This window comes from Calliopsis andreniformis, chromosome 12 (genome assembly GCF_051401765.1).
Source record: "Calliopsis andreniformis isolate RMS-2024a chromosome 12, iyCalAndr_principal, whole genome shotgun sequence".
Classification (NCBI taxonomy): domain Eukaryota; kingdom Metazoa; phylum Arthropoda; class Insecta; order Hymenoptera; family Andrenidae; genus Calliopsis; species Calliopsis andreniformis.
Genome location: NC_135073.1, coordinates 6677487 through 6698854, shown reverse-complemented (window position 1 = coordinate 6698854; position 21368 = coordinate 6677487). Strand labels below are relative to the sequence as shown.

The 21368-nt window shown below is 34.4% G+C and overlaps 1 protein-coding gene across 9 annotated transcripts in view; it reads right to left on the bottom strand.

Annotated features, from left to right (window-relative positions):
* Positions 1–2126: 2126 nt before the first annotated feature.
* Positions 2127–21368, bottom strand: part of LOC143185439 (endoplasmic reticulum aminopeptidase 1) — a 39151-nt gene continuing 19909 nt past the window's right edge. For 3 of the 9 annotated variants that reach the window (XM_076388435.1, XM_076388436.1, XM_076388437.1), the window contains exons 4-16: positions 16050–16199; positions 15805–15890; positions 14992–15088; positions 14430–14512; positions 14138–14343; positions 13861–14041; positions 12878–13103; positions 11565–12127; positions 10357–10588; positions 9510–9915; positions 9019–9161; positions 8557–8909; positions 2127–7651 (exon numbers count right to left, since the gene is read on the bottom strand). In XM_076388435.1, coding sequence (XP_076244550.1) covers positions 7496–7651; positions 8557–8909; positions 9019–9161; positions 9510–9915; positions 10357–10588; positions 11565–12127; positions 12878–13103; positions 13861–14041; positions 14138–14343; positions 14430–14512; positions 14992–15088; positions 15805–15890; positions 16050–16199 — 2882 coding nt within the window. In that variant the 3' untranslated portion in view covers positions 2127–7495. The remainder of the gene's footprint in view (positions 7652–8556; positions 8910–9018; positions 9162–9509; positions 9916–10356; positions 10589–11564; positions 12128–12877; positions 13104–13860; positions 14042–14137; positions 14344–14429; positions 14513–14991; positions 15089–15804; positions 15891–16049; positions 16200–21368) is intronic. The other 6 variants (XR_013002911.1, XR_013002907.1, XR_013002909.1 and 3 more) reach the window with 6 other exon arrangements.

The following is a 21368-nucleotide window of genomic DNA, read 5'->3' as shown; positions in this document are numbered from 1 at the left end:
GTTTATTCCTTAAGAGAAATTAACAAAGGAATGGTCAAGACGAGCTGGAGAAGTGTCACTGATAACTACAAGCATGGAAGCGAAACACATTACGTCATGAAATTTCGCGTAGCACACTCACACTTAATTAATTTTTCATAGAACGTGTCTGTATTTGTTGAACATTCTCAACTTTTATAACATGTTTTGCTTGAAATTCTGTGACACGTATTTCTGTGAGAAAATCTTCCTTGCCGCAATAATGCGGTTATTAAGATCGGAGCGAAAGGAACTGTCTGTCGCTTCGATACAAGATAATTAGAATTTTTCTTGCGCTACGTCACTGCTAGTGACAACCGCGCGATATTTGAACATGGCGGGAGCGTTACTGCACGCGTTATATTGTATATTCCTTTCGTATATATCGTACTGACATAGACAAGGTAAAAAATAGAATTATCACCGAATAGAATTTTTTGTTATTCGTTCAGAAGGTTCGCGAGCCTTCTTATCAGTTAGGTAGCACAACCAATGTTATCGAATTGGGGTGAAATAAGATTACAACGCTACCAGTGGTAGGAATTGAAATGTTTTCGAGAATATTTGGATCTGGATCGATCTGAATTTTACAATTATTGTTTACTATTTTTATGTTATATATCTCTACTTATATCTCTTAAAATGTACTGTCTGTCTCTCTGTCTGTCTCTCTCTCTTATTCAATGGCTGCACTTTACAAAAGATAGAGTATCGATGTGGTCGGAATCGTCTCAGCTGGATGATCTCTTACATTCCAATTCTGACTGTTTTACCGATCCAGAAATTTAAGGCTGATTTTAGCGACCTCTGAACATGAATAACGATCAATTTGAGAACTAGACATTGAAGTACCATTGGTAAACAAAAAGAGTATGGAATCCCCATGCTTAACATTAAATGAGTGATAGACAAATGCGTTGGGTGATAAGCTATCCTATACTTTGTCGATGATAATACTATGGTGAATTATATTTCAAAGAAATAGGACATTGTAAAGACATTCAACTTTTTGTTGTGTTTCCTTTATGTTGTTATCGGTACATGTGCGTATTCTGTAAGAAAAATTTATATTTTATAGTATATACGTATAAAATATATCTTTATTAATTTTTATACATGTCCAGTTAAAAAAATGTTTTGATTTCTTGTATACCTATGTATGTAACCAATCAACATGGTGCTTGCGCATGCTCGGCGCAATTCCGATGCGCAACGGTTATGCATTCATATTTCGCGCGATGTTATTCTGTTCGTAGTTCGTGGACGAGCTGGGATTCAGACTTGTATATTTTTCGCTGTGTTAAATGTGGTTAATCATGTTCCTGGCGATTACTGACTGTTTCTGAAGGTACGGTTCTTAATGTTAAAATACTATCATACATTTAACGAAAACTTGTAATAATTTTAATAATTGTAACTATTAAAACTTGTTCGAAGAATATGTATCCCTCGTTTTTCAATTATTCAAATAGTAGTAATCTTTATCGTTGAATACAGTCGTATATATTGGAATATATGTTAACAGATATGTAATTTCACATGAAACAACGCAACAATTAAGTAAATCTTCATATTTTAATTTATACAGACAACACTGATGACAATCGTAGTTACTCGTAACTTCTTGCATAGATGACATCGAAGTCTTCACCTAAGGATCTGTCACATGTATGTGTTTACTTATTATGCGCGTGCGCAGCACAATTTGAAAAGAAGTGATGGAGTGAACAGCTCATCGTAAAGGTATGATTTTTACTATTTTCTTTATATTATTGTGGAATTTGTTGGATTTTTTTATGTTTTGGAAATGTGTAAAGACGATAATAATACAAATATTTAGAATACGAACAATATTTAAACTGTATTAACCGATAAATTAGAAACAAACTAGTTCATTATTTTTAAGACGTTTTTATGGGTTTTTGCTGATATTTTTACCAGTATATTTGAAAACATATAATATAATAACAGCAAGAATTACTCCTTCCAAGAATTACTCCTTATTAGTTATTTTTATTTTCATGAGATGTTCCGTTTATCTGTAAATCGTTAAACGTTAAGGGTAACAGAGACATTATAATATCGAGAAAAAATGAAGGATGTTCAAATTACTTTAAACATATAATATATTCATTTGTATGCTTGTACATATCTCGTATTCTTTTATACAACAAAATATCTATGACAACAGTACAGTAGAGAACGGTATACAATATATAGTTATATCAATAATTCATTCATAAATATGAGATGCAAGACAGCCTCGTTCTCTTAAGACGTAACGGTATCGGGTCGTGATTGCATAAAATACATATAAGTATGTACTCTTCTTGATTACTCTGATGTCCAGTCTTTCGGTAGAACTTTTGCATCGGTATATTCCGTATATAGCGGGCTTGATTTATACTCAAACTGCTTTAGACTCCAAACAAAATACGTCTCATTGGTATTCGATATTATTTTTAAACATCTCAATGAACTGTGAGCTTCTTCTAATACTGTTAGACCTTTGTATAGTAGTAACGAAACGAAGTGATGTTGGCCAATTCTTGTGGAAAAGGGGAAACAATTACAGTCGGGCCGAGGAAAGAATCGACTTGATTGTCAATTAAATACACAAATCCTTTACTTAATTTGTGTTTCTCATGAGCAATATATTTCTCATTTACAATCCAATATTTTTAAATATTTGAATAGTAGAAATGAAAAATAAAAGAGAATGTTTTATTTTAATTATTTATACATAACACTTTCTTTTAATCTTAAAAATGAGTGTTCGTGAATATTAATTAAATATAATTCATTATCTCTAGAAAAAGAAATAAGGATATTTAATATTTAATCCATTCAGTTTATAAAAATAAAGACATCGAAACGTCTAAAAATTGAGTTCATTCTTTTCGTACAATCAACCAAAAGTTTCTCAAGTCGATTCTTTTTCTGACTGAATAATAAATAACAATAAATAACAGTCACGGTAGCTGTACATAGATATGGACCTGTTCTTAACAGAACTTGAGGATCTGTGCGATTTCCTTGTTCAAACAGAAAGCAACGAGAGAAATTGCATATGCTTCTAAAAACGAGTACTTTCGGATATTTATATGAATGTTATAAAGTAGGCCAATCGGTTCGTGCTCTCTTTCATACTCAAACCGGCGAACCAGACGCTTCCGCGACCATCATGGAGCGACTTTGTTCGTTTAAATCTTTAACAAGAGAGAATATCCGTTAGTGAAAAAATATGCTATTTACACGTAAGGTATCTAGTTGTGCGTCGATTCATTAATTCGCCGTTGGAGTGTATCAAAATCTACTTAAAGGGACGATAGAAGATTATTCATGCAGCCGTTATTTACAGACCTTTTTTCTTTCCTTTTCCTAGAAGTAGGTAGGTATACATGCGTGTACGATCCGGGTATCGGATGTGAATCCTAGCCCGATAAAAATCGACGAATTTATAAAGAAATTTTTATTATTCGTTGGGGGATTGGGGGGAATTGAAGGAATTGTACTCTGATCGGAAAAACATGTAAAAAATGGCGTAAACCTCGAAAAAAATGCTACTTTCTCGCGGAGAATTCGAGTTGCAAGCATCATCGGCAGTTTGTCGATAGATCGTAGATTTAAAGATCGATTGTGTTCTAGCGTGATCGCTAATCGTAACGCGAACGTCTCTCCTTCTTTTTTTAAATAATGAGTGCTTCAATTTTTTTGTCTTTTTTCCTTTTTGTTATTCTTTGAGAAGAGTGACACTCGGAATTCAATATTCGTGAGATTCGGCCGAGCAGTGGATATGGGCAGTAAAAGACAAGAGACGCGTAACAGATCGTTTTTTAATCGGTGAAAGATAAATGGTTACAGTTCGAGGCTTTCAGAGGTAAACCACGCGTATTGACAAGTTGACTGCCACACTAGGTTTTCCAGAGTTAGTATCAGATCTAACGTTAAAGAAGGCTCTTTTTAATTGCACGTTGCTTTCCTTATTTTAATAGATCCCATTAGAAGTATTTACTAGTTTACTTTACAACTGTATAAATGAATACTCATAATTGTATAAATAAGATTGTCACCGATGACGTGGCAGGTAGAATGTTAAAGAGATTTCGTCATATCATGGACAGTGAAATTATACATAGTGATTCGAGAAACTAGAACAAGCTACAGATGTTTTGTAAGAGAAGGTAGAAAAAGTGTTCGAAACTTGTTTGAACTGTTCAAAAGAACAGTATATATCCGAAAGCCTCAAACAATTAATAATGATAATAAGAATCCGAACCGTGAAAGCCTAAAAAATCTTATATACATAGTATTTGAATATTCTTCCTTTAGGCAGGAATTTTTCTTCGCGTTCGGTCTTTTCACATTGTACATAAAATACCCTCGGTACTGTTTGCTTTTTCTCTCCATATGTATAGATTTTCAAATTTTGATACTTTAAACTTTAAACCTTCAAATGCTAAATGAATTGTTCATATACATTCATAATACAGTGAACAAATCCCTTTTAAATACTTCCCTCCTATATTGTTTCAACGTTTATTGTCAATGGATAACTAGAAGAACATAGGAAGTAACTCGAAGATACGATAAACTCTAGATTTGTAATAGTCAACGACAGCTGTGACGAACATAGTAGTATTCTCTGTTAGCATTTCAAGGTTGCGAGTTGTGACAAAATCGCACGAATATTTTTTGTTTTGTTCCTTTATAAAGGCCAGCACAAATTTGGCATTAACGTGTTTCATTTGCATCTAGATACCTTCATAATGTACTCAATCACACGGGGCACACGACTCTCTTACGCTAATATGTACAACACCATACAAAGCATCACAAGGTTACATACATAAATTTATACACTTTCTCATAATAAAATATCCGATTCTCTATTATGCTACTTCACATGGAAAATGATCAGCTCCACGCGAGACGTATCCCGCGCCTCCAGCAGCAACATTAATACATGATACACACGGTACATCGATTCTTCGCGGTTTATGGGACAGATAGTTTCTTGGAACGTGTTCTGTTACTCGAGGCCAAATCTTCTTTGATTACTGTCTTCGAGAGGGGCTAGAAAACTGCTTGACAAAGATTCGGCCGGATCATCCCGTCAAACTTCTCTCTAACGTTGATATGCTACTTATAATAACTGATCGATCCCACAATCGTTTCGAGCATTCTCTATAATAACTTGATTAAGTCGTTTCCTCGTTTCATTTACAGCAAATCACACTGTATAATGTAAGAGTAGCCAATTCATCTTTGGATTCTAGATTCGTAATGATTGTTTTTGTCATTTTTATTCTGATTTGCATAGAGCGCTGGATAACAGATATCACAGTTTTTAAGGAGTCATTCCATGTGTCAAAATGAGACAAAAATTAAGAATGATGAAATCTGTAGCTTAGTATCAAAGATATTAAAGGTTGGAGATACACTTAAAATATGTGTGAAATATGTCTGGCTTAGGACTTATTCTACTGCCGATGTGAACTGATCAGGTCAGACACAGTAGGTCAGTAGAATAATTCTTTAAGTCAGACACATTTCACGTGTATTTTCGACATTTTCTCAACAATTAATAACTGGGAAATGACGCTTCAAATGCAATTTCATCATTTTCAATTTTTTCTCATTTTGAAGTGTAGAATCACTCCTTAAAATTTCTGATACCTGTCGTTGAACACCTTGTACGAGTATAAGAAATTCTGACGTTTCTCTGTACCAAGAAGCAATGGAAAGACTGAAGGTTCTATAGCCCTCTTCACTCAAGTCTGAGCATATTTAAAATAAAATAATTTTAAATACAATTTCAAGTAATGTATTATTTTATTTTATAGTTATTTTGTACGAACTGGAGTTATTTTGGTGATTATTTCCTTCTCAGGCTTTGGAGTAAGAAAATAATGAGATATGTAGTATATTATTTGAAATTAGTACTATTTTAAATAATTCAAAATAAATTGAATTAACAAATTCAGGTAGTATAATTGAAAATAATGAACTCAAATATTATTTCTATAGTTATCTTTTATCTCCATTTTAAATCAAGTTTACCCGGGTCTGTTTCATTATTTTTAAAATAGAGTACCTTTTCGTTGAGGAGAGAAGAAATTGTCTCTTTTCCCTTATTGTAGTCTCTATTGTTATAATATAAAATATTTTATATAGATAAAGTTTATGTATTGTAAAACAATAGCTGGAAAGAGGTCTTTACCTTTAGAAGCTGTAGAAATACGATTTCTTATTTCTCGTAAATATCACACCTTTATCCTTCTATTGATGCTTTCGATAAGAAAAACAGATCACCGATGCACGATTTGACTTCAGAATAGTGGACACTTACACATTAAAACCTTACTAATTACTATTTACTAGTGCATAGCGAAAAAATACTGTACTTTCCTTTCATAATCTTGTTCAACATTAGACGATTCCTGTGGTAACAATAAAGTAGCATCAATAAGTTATCTAGGGAGAGTACATACTAATATTTAATGGTGTGCCCAAGTGTTGCTTCTTGGTACAGTACCTCAAATTGGATTAGATAGAAAACCATTCGAACAGAGTAATCCACGCGAGTGATTCCTTTTACTCGCGTCTCATGAATATGAAATGAACATGTAATTTCTGTACATTCGGTAGGGAGAAAAATATTCCTCTATATTGGAACCGTAGCATGGCTACTCCTTTTAGAGAGCGTGTCGCTGAATCGTAAAATGTGTAAGTAGCATCTCTCGTCAAATTCTTAGCAAGCACACTTCACTCTGCTCAATTAATGTACTGGATGGATCGGGAATGGGGCTTGGGTATCACGTGGAGATGACTACTGTCACTCCTTGTAATAAAGTATAGTATATCTGGGAGACTGAAGTATCAACGTCATCAGGCGTACGTCGTTAGCCTTTTTTCGTCCCGGAAAATGCTGGCTTACCGACTATCCTAGGAACAACGTTGCCTCTTTCCTTTCTATAATCTCTTTCTTTATACATGGTAATCCAATCTGCACGCACTGCGTGTATAATAAATAAATACTTTCGAAAGTGCGTATAAATCGGTGTATAATGTATTACATACGAACAATTCGGCTCTGTTTCAAATACGTCAAAAGATTTTTCCCAGCAGACAGTTTTCTTATAAGATTAATATACCAGAATCTTTCTTCAACTGAAGGATCGAACGACACCTCGTTTCACGAGGGATCGTTCATTTTTATAGGTTCGAAAAAAATCTTTTGACGTGAATGACGGAAATGGGTTGTCTTTGATCTGCGAATTATGTCTAAATGGGTAAATAAATGGTTCAATTACCTCGTGAATGGTAAAGAAAGTCTCACGTTCCCGTGGAACGTATCACGTCGATCTTGAAGATATCATGCGTCGATGAGGACCATAAAGAAAGTAAGCATTGTCACCGAATAACTGTATGATAACTTCGCATCATTTTTGTCCCATTTCCGACGAACAAGGGGTTAACTCGTCTGAGCGTCCAAGTAATTTATGAGCCATTGATCGACGACCTCTGCATTCTCTTTTACCCAATGTATATTAAACTTGATTGTTTCTAAGCTTTGCTCCAGCGCTCGCTGACCACTTCCAACGTCTACTTTCTTAAAAAATTCCGATACCTAAAAAATAAAATTCAGAATATTTTTATTCTAAGAATATTAAAAATGAGTCATTTTAAATGTCTGTTACTGAAATAATATGCAAGGTATTTTTGAAAATATGGGATTCTTTCTGAAGATCAATAAAAATTAATTATTGAGCTTCAGTAATATTTTAGAAAATTAAAAGAGATAATATTTGATATAAAAATTAGGCCAGCTGATGCATAAGATGACAAAAGGGTTTTTACATTTTATAAGCGTTCTATAAGATTTTTAATATCAGACTTTATAATTGTGTATAGGTAAATGAAAAACTAAATATTACAGATATGTGTACGTAAATCTCTTTCATTATGTAGATAATTCTAAAAGTATATTTCATATTTGTTAAAACATCTCGTATTGTTTTTACATCTGCCATGGAAGATTTATATTTTTATAAAACATCATACTTTATTATGATACTTATATATGTATAGGGTGTTTGACAAGTGTCAGAAACTTTAAGAGGTGATTCTACATATGAAAATGGGGTGAAATACAAAAATGATGAAATTGTGTTTAAGGCTTCGTTTCAGACCCACATATTAATTTTTGCAAAAACATTTAATATTCCTGTGAAACATGTCTGATTTAAGGCTTATTCTACTGCTGGCGTGCATTAAATCAACTTCAGCGGAGGCAGTAGAATAAGTCCCTAGTCAGACACATTTCACGCATTTTTTAATTTTTTAGGCAATTGAATCGCAATTTTGTCATCTATATTTTCATCTTATTTTAGTATGTACAATTATAATTACAATTTTCGATACCTCTTGTCGAACATCCTGTACTATAATGTAAGATTTATAGTAACTGAAGCTTAGATAATTATGGAATTAACTAAACTGTGATGGGAAGTAAAATAAATATTCTTTACTTACTTCGTGATAATCGTATTCCGTGAAGAAATCTGAAACGACAACGGATATAAGTCCTCCCATCGTCAGCGATCCGTTACCAAATAAAGCGTGAATCTGAGGCCAATACGCTTTCATATGACGCCAAGCAAGGAATCGTCCCTCGGAATTGCTAGCGACAGAGGCTATAACAGTTTCAACGTCTTGCGACCTCACAACTTCTCGGTCCAACGAGCGCAAAAGGTAACGTTGTAGTAACCAAGAATCTGTCGATGCCCCGAGTGCTTGCAACATTATTCTCTTTTCGCTAGGTACTTGAGTCTTTTGATAATTTTGCCAACAGTAGTTCCATTCATTCTCACCACCGAATTTGATTCCTGTGCAAGAGAATAGTTAGCATTTTTAAAATCCAAAATTGACAGAATGGTAAGAGATATAGAATATACAAGTCAGATTGACAGTAATACTAATTAAAAGTAATTTCACCTGCAACATATACAACATCACGAATATTCGGAGCAATTTTTTTTCCTCTCAACATCCAATCTTCGAAGAGAGCTTTCGCTGGTTTTACAACGTCCTCCAATTTTAGAGAGACTGCTGACTGGAGAACAGCAATTCTCAGTAATCTGTAAAAAGAAAGATAATACGAAATTTAAAATTATTATTCACGTAATACTTTAAATGTTTAACACGTGTGAAATACTTGTTTGTGAAAGTTTCTTTGTGGCAGGAAATAAATGAATCAAAGAATTTAAATTTATTTGTACAAAATTTATGACTTTCTATGACTACTTATGACTTTATAGACTTTATTAAATCGAACTTCAAAAATATCTAAACATTTTTAAACTCTGTATTATCAGAGACAATAACTCATATAAAAAATTGATTTTCTTGTCTGGAGAGACTTTCATCAATGTAGTACTTGCTACAGATAATCCCGCGGATGAGTTACACCTATTGTTCACACTCACTTCTTCAAATGAGATCCTTCATCCGCCCAACCGACATAGCTTGTCACAGGTGTCAGTAATCGTTTCAAGAACGAAATAAATCTTTTATATCCGGTACTTTCGCTCAGTCTTCCTTTCCAAGAGTGCAGATAGCCAAGTGCTGTAGACCACGGAACATAATCCCTTTCATTCAGTAGATAAAGTGACAACTCAAGAGGTATAGTAGCATTCAGTTCGCCAGCTTCGCAAAGCGTAAATGCGTCGTCAATGAGATTAGCACGGTCAGCTGGACTGAACTTGGTGTGATCATTTAATAAAGTGGAAATAATTGACGTCCACATATCGTCTGGATAAGTCACACGATAGAACCCACTTTGATTTACGTTGCATTTTATGTATTCGACGTCGCTGGGTATTTCGAATGTTACTAAAAATAGTTAAAACTTGTTTTATACACAGTGTGATTAGAATTCAAATGATATTATATAATAAATTCGTTCGTTTCTACAAATGAAATTTTACATAAGTTCCACATTAAAATTTGAGTACAAAATAAAGTAAAACAAATGTACTCAAATAATTAATAATTACGCAACAAAATGATTCTGAGACAATTCATTTGTTTCTTTAGATAAAGTAGCAAACATTAATAAAAGTTATTACGGTCATTTTCAAAATAATTTCATAATTTCATTCAAACAGTATTCAGCTTTAAGTTATCCAAGTTTTAAAGTTTAATTTAAAAGTCTTATTTAAAACGAACGAAGTTATTGGCCAACAATATAATAGCAAAAATATAGCAAGTATTCGCTGAATGTTGACAAATATCTTTAGTGAAAACTTTCGTTATAATTATCCTATATGTTACCATCAGTTAAATTCATCCACACGTTGTGAAGCTTGCGCGGTTCTTTGTCTGTGTAGTAGCTCAACGGGACGTACCACTTGTAGTCAAAGGGTGATTTTGGTTGTAACAATTCTGTGTCATTTTCTCGTGGCGATATTAGAAATCTCGTCTGGGTCGCCGTGATAGTATTTCCATCACGTGTGATCCTAATCAGTGGAAAACCCATCTGCTGGGTCCATGTATCCATAATAGCCTGTAAAAAATTATTATATCAATGTTTTATTCAGTGCATTGTTTTGCTAACACGTGGACATCTAATTTATTTGATTTGACTACAAAATTAAAATTCCATCGATTTATAAGCCTGTAGGATTTTGTACAGACAAAGGATATGTAAGAACAATTTTTACGTTTTTTACGACTTGGTGTTAATATTATTCTAGATATGTATATAAGGCGTTCGACAACAGATGTTAGTATTTTTAAGAAGTCATTTCACATGCTAAAGTAAAACGAACATGAAGATGGGTGAAACTGTGTTTCAGACTTTGTTTACGAATTATTAATTGTTGAAAAAATGTCTCAAATACGTGTGAAATCTGTCCAAGTTGGGCCTTATTCTACTGATTTTCCTGTCTGGCTCAAGACTTATTTTACTGCCTTTTGTGTATTTAGCGGAAGCTTATTCTACGGGCGTTTCCTAGTCTGCCTGCGGACTTATTCTACTGACTTTGTTGTGTCTGTTTTACGACTTATTCTACTGACTTTGTTGTGTCTGATTTAGGACTTATTCTACTGACTTTGTTGTGTCTGTTTTACGACTTATTCTACTGACTTTGTTGTGTCTGATTTACGACTTATTCTACTGACTTTGAAGTCTGCTGTGTCCGATTTTGGTATACCACCATTTCGTCATTCTTCATTTTCGTCCTATTTTGATATGTATAATCACCTCTTAAAATTCTTGACACATGTTGTCGAACACCCTATACATACGTTACCATATTTGGGTTTTGTCCTAAAAACTACTTTACTAAATAGAAATCTGAACACATTGGATATCGAAAACGAGAACTCTCGTTTGCAGATGAATATTCGAAAATGAATTCTCATTAAAAATTGTCGGTCACATGGCATAGTCTACTGAAAATTAGCCGATATGCAATATATTAACTACACACATTAGCACGTTGCTTTCTTTTACAATATCAAACTACTTTGATATCTACCTTTATGTCAAAGCTGTTATTCGCATGTTTTGTAAAAGCTGACCAAAGATCGTTCGTATCCGCGTTTCCATATGCGTGTGAATTTAGATAATCATTTAATCCACTTTTGAGGACATCCTCGCAGAGAAAGCCTTCAAGCATATTGAGGATAGAAGCTCCTTTACTGTAACTAATATCATCAAAAATAGCTTCTATTTCGTTGGGATCTTTCACTGGCACGCTTATAGGGTGACTACTGCTTAAGGCATCGAGATCAAGGGCCGGTTGGGTTTTGTCTAGAATAAACTGATCCATCATACTCCATTCAGGTGCGATATTGTTCACACCCTTGTATTCGAAGAAACTAGCTGCTCCTTCATTTAGCCATAGATCGTTCCACCATTTCATAGTAACGAGATTGCCGAACCATTGATGGGCTAGCTCGTGTGCCACAACCACGGCAATCCATTCGTGGGCGTTCGTCGATGTTTCTTGTGGGTCATAAAGTATAGACGTCTCTCGATAAGTGATTAGGCCCCAATTTTCCATTGCACCAGCAGCGAAGTCAGGAATTGCTATCAAATCTGGCAAAAATTTGTAAAATTTATTTAATGAAAGGACAACTTTGTGTATTTAACAGAAATAAAATTATTTAAGGCACAGAAGAATAACGTTGACTTTTTAGGAATTTTATTATGATTCATAATGTCATAAATTTCGGTAATCATACTTTTAACAAAAACAGTGATTAAGACTTTAATAATATTTGCTACTTATTTTTTAGTCGTGGACTTCTCAATGTGTAAGCTCCTATAAATTTGCTTTTGAAGTTTTAACTCATATTTTATCAACGTTATTTTTCACAACCTATATATGTACACACATAGAATAGTTGACAGAACAGATATAGTAATGTTCCTTAAGGTAGTTAAATAATTTGTGAAGAAGATATCAACGACGACATATACTCCAGACGTATTTTTCAGTATCCATTAGACAGGTACATACATTTGCTTACATTTGTTCTATGTTGAGATGTACTAATGTCTAAGATGTTTATCGAATTTGTTCTCCTTCAGACGTCACTTTGACGTTCAAGAAGACTATCCATCACTATTATTACTGTTTCCATGACATGTTATATCTAGTCTATTATTTATGCACGTGAAAATTATTACCACGAAATGTTAACACAGAAAGCTGCGTATACATAAATGATGTATCTTGTAAACCATATGCAGAACTTCATATCATTTTATTATGTAAATTAAAAAATAAGATACAATTTTGAGGGTTAATTGTTCAAGACGTTTTTTAGTGAAATTTACACGTACCTTGTTTGGGCAATGGATATCGCACTCCGAAAAAAGATTCAAAGTAGTCCATGGTGCGAGCGGCAGTACGTACAGCATATTGCGCTTGCGGGAGCATCGCTTCCGCTGCATAGACACTAACAGAGACATTCCTCTTCGTTAATTCGGATACTCGTTTGAAATCACACACCACAAAAGCTACCAAGTATGTTGACATCTCGACAGATTCTTGAAAATCATCGCGAAGCTGGAAATTTTATTTGTAATGAATGAATTATATTGTTCGCACTCTTTTATAATTTAAATCTGTTCCATTAGATATAGTTACATTACAGAATTCATTTTTTTAAATACGAATTTTACTTTTGTAATGCTTTTGTAAATTGCTTTGATTCAGTGATCCATCCAGCTGCTAAGTAAATACTTAGTAGACTTTAATTTGATGTATAAAAAATAGAATTTCTATAACTTTTGAGGCAAGTTTTTAATAAATAGGTAAGCTCTTAATAGAGATATATTTATATAGAATTATTTCCACAGGGAAGTATGGTGATAAGTTAAATTATTACCCAATTTATAATTTAAAATATTTCAATTTTAAAATATTCAATTTAATGTATGCGCTAGAATATTGAATTTATTTTTATCGAGTAGAACTCATTAATTATATAAAAACCTTATCACCAAAATAATATAAGAAACAACAGTTGATAAAAACTTCACGTCCTACTGATATTTCATATTGATTGGCTAGCAGTTGACACGTTTGCTATTTCATTGATTTAATTTCTGCTCACTTCCGTTTAAAACTGTTTTATCGCAAACTAAGCTCATTTTGCTAATTTTTGTAACACAAAGTCGTCGGAGTTGATTATAATTCCATATTGTTAAATCCGAGCCATAAGCAATTAACACGTTTACTTCGCATTTGTTCATATATTATAAAGCATAATTATTTATACTGCGAGTTATCAAAATTTTAGCTACGTAAATTTCATACACACCAATCCAGTTCCCATGTAAAATCCCGCGTCTTCGGTGTTCATTACAGGCATATTGCACAACGCAATGTGAAATCGATCTCTGAATATGGACACTTTGAATTTAGCTTTGAACTGCGGCTCATCGAAGCATGGAAACGCTGATCGCGCGTATGTCGGCTCGAAATGGGTAGTGGCCAAGTACCTAAAGTTGAAAGAATTTCAGTCATGACTTCGTTCAAAAGAAAAACGCGCCTTGAGTCGTCTTTCAAACAGAAAATTATTACAGTTTCAGAGTGACCTCTTTTCTCCTTCAGGGGTTACGTAGCTGCTCAGATAGAACCCTTCGAGTTCACTCGTGAGCTTCGATATGAACCTCAGGTGTACTGTATAGTTTCCCTTCTTCCGAAATTTACTCTCCTCCAGTTCTAGGTAAAGCTGTTGATGTTTCGGATGCTCCAATAGTTTGGCGATTTTCAATCTGTGGCCTTTGCGGTCTTGCACCATCTGAAATCCAATTTTAAGGCAATTAAATTACGTGCAACGTAAAAACGAGCTTCTTTACTGCTTTATTTAGTTTGTAGAGAACTCACTTTTTCGTTTATTGTCAAGTTTTTACTATGGAAGACGATATAGTTGGTCTCCTTATCGACATAGAATTCGATCGTGACCTGTCCTAGAAACGATAATCGAAAGTTTAAAGAACGTTAAAATTTACGAATGAGATATGAAGGTATAATACTTTCCTAAACAATAAAGTATACTTTTAGAAATTTTTCTTAACTTTGTTAAGTAACACATACCTTAAAGTTATAAATACTTTAACTGCCATACTATGTGTAGTCATCAGGGAACATTGAATGATTTTTTTGCAGGTAAGAGTAAGTATTATATTATAATACTTTTCCCAATTATTTTGATTGCAAATGGGTATTAATACCACTTCAAATAGCGCAGATTAATATTATTCGTAATTTTGTAAATAAATCTATTATGTATGTATGGCAGTTAAAGCACATTTAACTATATAAAGAATACATTTATATTCAGAATATTTTTAATTTGTAAATTCTTGCATACCAGCTATTGTATTGATGAAAGCGAGCTAAATAGTTTCTTTAACGATATTCATAATAAAAATAATATTCTATTTACCTTTTACTTCTAAGGTGGTAAGGTTTGGATGAATGGTAATGTTGTACCTAGTAGGATGTGCAAACGTTGGTAATCTCACGTTATTCCAGGGGAATATCTACAACAGTCACATTCGATTATTCTAGAACAAACAGTTTAATGCAATACCGAAAAATTATGTATTCTATATCTAGTATCATTGACTTCGGTGCCATACTTCCCATGCAACTAATAATAAAATACATGTAGAGTCAACAGTTAGGTTTGAGCTATAGATTGCAGTCACGCCTTGCAATTGATTTCCCGCCAAGACGTTTCGTGTCTATGTTTAGCTTTATACGAAGACTTTCATGCGCAACATAAAGAGTTACATCCATGTGCATATTCGATTTGCATTTCCATATGTCCCGATTCTTTGCGTAGACTAGTCACGTGGACGAATAAATCAATTGCACGTTGAAAAATTAATGACAGTAAATTTTTGATAATGCCGTTTTAGGTAAATTGTGATCTTATGTATTTATAGATGCGCCGAATTAAATCCAATAGCCTGATGCAAAATAAAGAACACGATCGTGTTTGAAATATCGAATATGTGTCTAAAAGAAAGCTCTCTCTTCATATTCGGTCATTATTTGAAACTGAGAAAGAACACAATAGGACTGATATAAAGCTGGCTTGTATTACCCATTGTGCTATTTCAAATTTTCCACCAGTACACATGCTCTCAATTACTCGTGCATTATATCTGGTATATGTGTCACAAAGTACATGTTTTGCTCTACTTCGACATTACGATCATATAACCAGCAAAGCAAACATAAGTGACCATACCTCTCCTTTAGTTGCAAGAGGTTCCCTACTTTTTTCATCGTCCTCAATTTCCAGGTTGGCTGGCTTTTCTCCAGCACAAGGGCAGTCTACAAAAATTACACACGACTACACGTTAAAAAACAGCAATAACTCATACGAAAAGCAAATAACAAACGTGGAATGTCAGATTTGACAAAGATTAGTTTCAACGTCCACGGTATTGTTATTACCTTTGTATGATAAATATTAACATAATTCAATAGTACCATTTTGTGGTCCCGCGAAGGCAATGATGAGTGATATGGCGAAAAGGATCGCAAGAACGACAGTGGCTATGCAAAGAGCCCTTTTCTGAGAACACACGACCCCATTGTGCTCGTAAATACTGCGTTTGTGCAACTCGGTGTTGCTATCTCCTGGAACAAAGGGTCTCCTGAAGAATGACCTTTTTATATCGTGTATACTTATGCTATAACTAAAAAATGTGTTACTTTCACTATTATTCTCTTTGCAACATTTGCTTCAATTTTAAGAAACATTGAAAATTGAATAGTACATAAGTCAATTAAAATTTGCAAAGCTCACTGTCCATTGACAAAAAAAATGGTACAGCATACAACGGTGGCAAAGTTCTTAAACGCGTAAATCTTACAGCCAGCAACGTGAGAAACATGTCAAGTTTCGTGAGCTGAGCTACACACACTTGACCCAGATTTTTGACTGCTAGGCGATAATCCACAATGACCTTAATACAGTTACTACATGACACACGAAGCGTTTGTATACTCTTTTCGCTGTTGAGCAAGCAGAATATCATAACGAATCAAGTTCAAAGTAATATGACAAACAGAGAGTATATGAGTAAGAAACAGTATTCGATTTTACTCGCAATATACGTATGTACAACTTCAGGTAACCCTATAAAAAGTAAACGAATAAAATTTCAAATAAATGCAAATTACCTACAATACCAAAGTATTCGAAGAATCGTAACAGGAAATACTGAGCTACTTCTCTTTACGTTCACGTAAAAACTTCGTCAACATAACTCATTACGCTCCAACACCGTTATCCTCTTACAACGTGTTTACATGTTCCACTAACACTCATTTCTGTCGTCAGTGTAATAGCCCTAACAAGTCAGCCTGTCAATGATGACATTAGAGACACGCATACGCGGGAATAGGTGGGTTGGCGTGCTTTAATTTGAAAGATCAGAAGCTTCCCTCTTATTGATCGCACGCACGTGCTTCTCGTATAGTCTATTCGCAGCCCGGAGGGTCGTAAGTGGGCCATCTGGTCGACCGATATCAAAGAAAAACGGGAGAATCACGTGTAGAAAAACGAGGGAGCGTGATAAGAACTAAAACAGACAGCAGCAATGACAGCAGATACAGTAATAAAATAGAGGAAACGAAACGGTGCCAAAAGAGGCGCTAAAAACGATGTCACAGAGGTCAGGCACGAAAATCGTAGAAATGATCCTGGCCCGTGAAAATGTCTCACCTGTCAAAGAGGCAATGTCATCCACATCCTGCTTGCTCATCGCGAACCGATTCGGCGGCGGTCTCCGACGAACGATTTCTTTTACCTGACCGTCTGTCGTAGCATATAAGATTTTGATCAGGGGCTCTGTCTGTTCAGCCAGAATTCGGTCGGTCGTACTCGTGGTTAGGCTGTTCTGCCTGCTAGCTACCACTTCCGTCGACGGGTAGCGTGCCAAGGTCAAGGAATCACCGAGGAAGACTGACAGATTCACCCAGGTCCACACGGACACCCGTTCCAGATTTCGAGCTCAGTCTTCCTTTCTCCCTTGTCCTTTCGATACTTCCTTATTTCGCCTGCTCGTACGTCGTGTTCAGAGCTTGTTCGCCGAGAGGGAGCCTGATCGAGCACGTATGGTCACGGTGGTTCCAGGTGCACCTACCACGAATAGGAGCACGAGCACGAGCACAGACACAGGCACGAGCACGACCACAAGCACAAACAGGAGCCCTCCCACGAGCGCGACCAACGAGGTCCCGAGGACCCGCGACAACGTGGCGGTGTACAAGCTTACGAAGTCACCGAACAGCTCGACAACGTCGGCGAGTCTATAACGCGCGACGTGCCTTGACATTTCATTGGCATTAAAGCGTGGATATAGCGACTGCGGAGTTAGGCAGAAATGGCGACTTTCCAAACCCCTTGGTGGCGAACCGCTTTACGGGGGTGGATTTGCAGCCCTCGTCCCGCCGCACCTCGTTTCGCCACGTCTTCCAGCGGGGCTGGTTGCCTTTACAGTGGCGCCATCCATGACCCACCCTTTATAGTGTACGCGTGAGCAACTTGTCGCTCCATTTCTATGCGGGGGTTGGTAAGGGAACTCTCTACCTCTTTTTGTGTCTTCATATTGTTCTGAATTGCCTATTGTGAACCTTTTGGTAAATTGTGTTTAGTTAACATCTTTTAAATTCATTCCTGATGTTGTCGGATGTAGTTTAATTTTATTGAAATAGGGTTTCTGTGTATGGTGTATGAAAATAATGAAAGTTGTAATTGTTGTATATAGGGGTAGGTATGTTGTAGAGTAGTGTCGGTAAAAGTTAAGCTTGAAGACATTCATTAGGAAGGAATTTTATTCTAGTGGAATCTGTGGATAATTAGTTTGCAGAGCTATCGAAGGGAAAGTATTGAAGCTATCATCCGATACTAGAGAAGGTATATATGTGCACAATGTACTTGAGAATGCCCTTTTGTATGCAATGAAGTATCTAATAACGATTTCATAAAGGCTTAATTTGAATACTAAATTTGTTGCCTCTTATTATGAATCTTTTGATGAAGATATTTGAATTGGTACAAAAAATTAAAGCTGATAATTGATAAAGATTAATTTTCGTTTGAAGTTTATGGCACAGTACCTATATTATACACTATACATACTATCAATCACATTAAAAAAATAAAATTAAAGTAATTTGGATTGTTTGAATTTAAAAAAAATTGTTAACTATTTAAATTTGAAGACTGTTGTAGCTTTAGTAAAAAGTACCAAAAATTTTGTTTCATTTTTTCTTTTATATATTGGTCGTCAGGAATATGATTACAAAAAAAGAATGAAATTCTATCTACTTTAAAATTTAAAAAGAAATTTTGCCTAGTAGTATTAAATCTTTTACATTACTAATTATACGTATGCATACTACTACAGTATTTATGTCATTTCCTGAACAAGTATATCGTTTAGTAACGTTTTAATTCTTAGTACACATGATAAATCTCCATTAATTATCGAAATTCTGTATTGTCTCCAATATTGTTATTTACCACAATTATTTTCTGAAAATATGAGATATCTAATTAGTGAAATATTGTTGGATCATTTTCAACGATAAGCAAACATCATAAATACATCGCATAATACATGTCATAGCAGCCTATATTCCCGAGTAGCTCACACTTGTGTGCCACATACATATGTATAATTGCTGTAATTACACGTACATTTAATTGCGTGTAGTTAATTACGTAACGTTTCAAGACATGCTCATGTTCTCTTCAATGAAACCGAATACGTTGATGGTTGTTATGAGAATTTCAGTCAACTAAGCTTTTCCAGTTGGAACGATGAAAGCTGTCACTATCAAGAAGGCAAAGAGTGACTTAAATCGATATAAGAATCTGTTATGAGGAATTGGAACAGACTCATCTCGCGCGAACAAAGAATCAAATACTGTCCTCGCATTAGGGAATATGGAATCGTCGAGAACCTCTTACAAGAGTTGGCCGAGCTTTAGAAGTTTTTAGCCCGTGGTACGAACGAGTGTAGTAAAACCTTTTTGGACTACTCGAAATTCAATACCCTTGACGAACAAAGTCTCTGTTGAACTCTGATAGTGGCATTTAAAGGAGAGCAAGGGGAGAACGTTTCCGTTCCTCGCCTCTGACCTATGAACGAAGCCTTGGGGTCACGAAGGATTCTTTTATGGAATCGGCGCTGCCTCAGAGTGGTTCATGACAATAGCTCAGCTCAGTTATCAGCTACTTTTATAGACGCAAAAGTACAATTATTTGGTAGGCTAGGATGATATCCACCGTCGAAGATATGTTACTTGAAACTAGTGTTGAGTAACTCAGGAAATTGAGAACAATTACCAGATAATTTGAATCGTATGTTGTAATAAGGCTATTAACTATTTTTTACATGATATTCTAGCTAGCAACAGATTTCTTAAAAATTACTTTTGAATTATTATTGCATGATCAATTTAAGTATTAAATTTCTTAATTATTTCCTATGATTTTTTATACAAACACAAAATTGACAAAAAATAATTATACATAACATATGAAAAAATAGGTTGTATATTGAGGTGTTTTATTAGACAGTTTAACCAATTTTTCCAAGATTAGTACAAATTGCTTGCCATTCGTTCGAAATTAATTTCATAGTGCATGTACATATATCATGAGCTTCTGAGGTGTAGCAATGGTTACTACTACCATTTTCTTCTATATTTAATTGTACTGTGTTTAATGGATTATTGATTATGATTTACCACTGTCGCGACGTGAAGCTTAGCAAATTAATCGCGTTTCGAGTATGTTCAGTTGATGGTTGGCAACCTTAATCAACGGTCGACGATAAACTTTATTTTTCGAAGCAGTTAATCGTGGTAAAAATTAATTTGTTTTACAGTAAAATTTTTTTGTTAATAAAAAAAACTGTTCAATTGATAATCGCATTTTTATGGGAAAAGTCTTGTATTTCGTAAAAATAAATTGAGACCTCGGAAATATTGGCCTTATGCAAGTATTAGAATGAACTATGCTATTGTATGTTCAGTCGATTACGTAAAACATTACGGAAAGTGAACATTTCAATAGGTTGCAGTGGAATTACACTGAAGTTGACAGTAATTTAAGCTTCCTTTCAAAAATAACAAGAGTTTTAGTTTAGCTACTGTAGGACAAACATAATGTTACAAGGTTTTACCACATAAAAGCAAAAGACATTTAAAATTTTTTAAATATATATAAAAATAAATATTATATTATCTAATAAATCAATAATCTCTCCATTAAAATATTTAAAATGAAAATCGAGTTCTAAATGTTACAAATTTTTCAGATAATATAGTCAAAGTTCAATAAAAACATAAAAAATACGTGAAAAGTATTATAGCAGATTTATATAATAATAGAAATAAATTCTGTATGTAATTCTTTTTGCATATTCAGGAAACTAAATTTAATAAGGTCTTTCAAAATGTATAAAAACGTGCAAATCTAGTATTAAAATACAACAGCTAGATGGGTACAGTTATGCATAATTATTAAGCCACAATAGTTTAATAACTGTGTTCTTAATATTTAATGTTTCGAAGTTCTAAATTATTCATTTACTCTTAAAACTTCGTGATCGGAAGACTATGAAAATATTTCCAAATAGGTCGAGTTTATATGCTATTCTGGTGCTCACTGATTTCAAATCTGATCAATATCGATAGAACAGGGGCGTTTATAAATGGCTGGACATTTGAACTTGTGACCTCTTACATTTTAACGTAGGTATGTTTTCGTCTTAAACAGTCATTCGACTT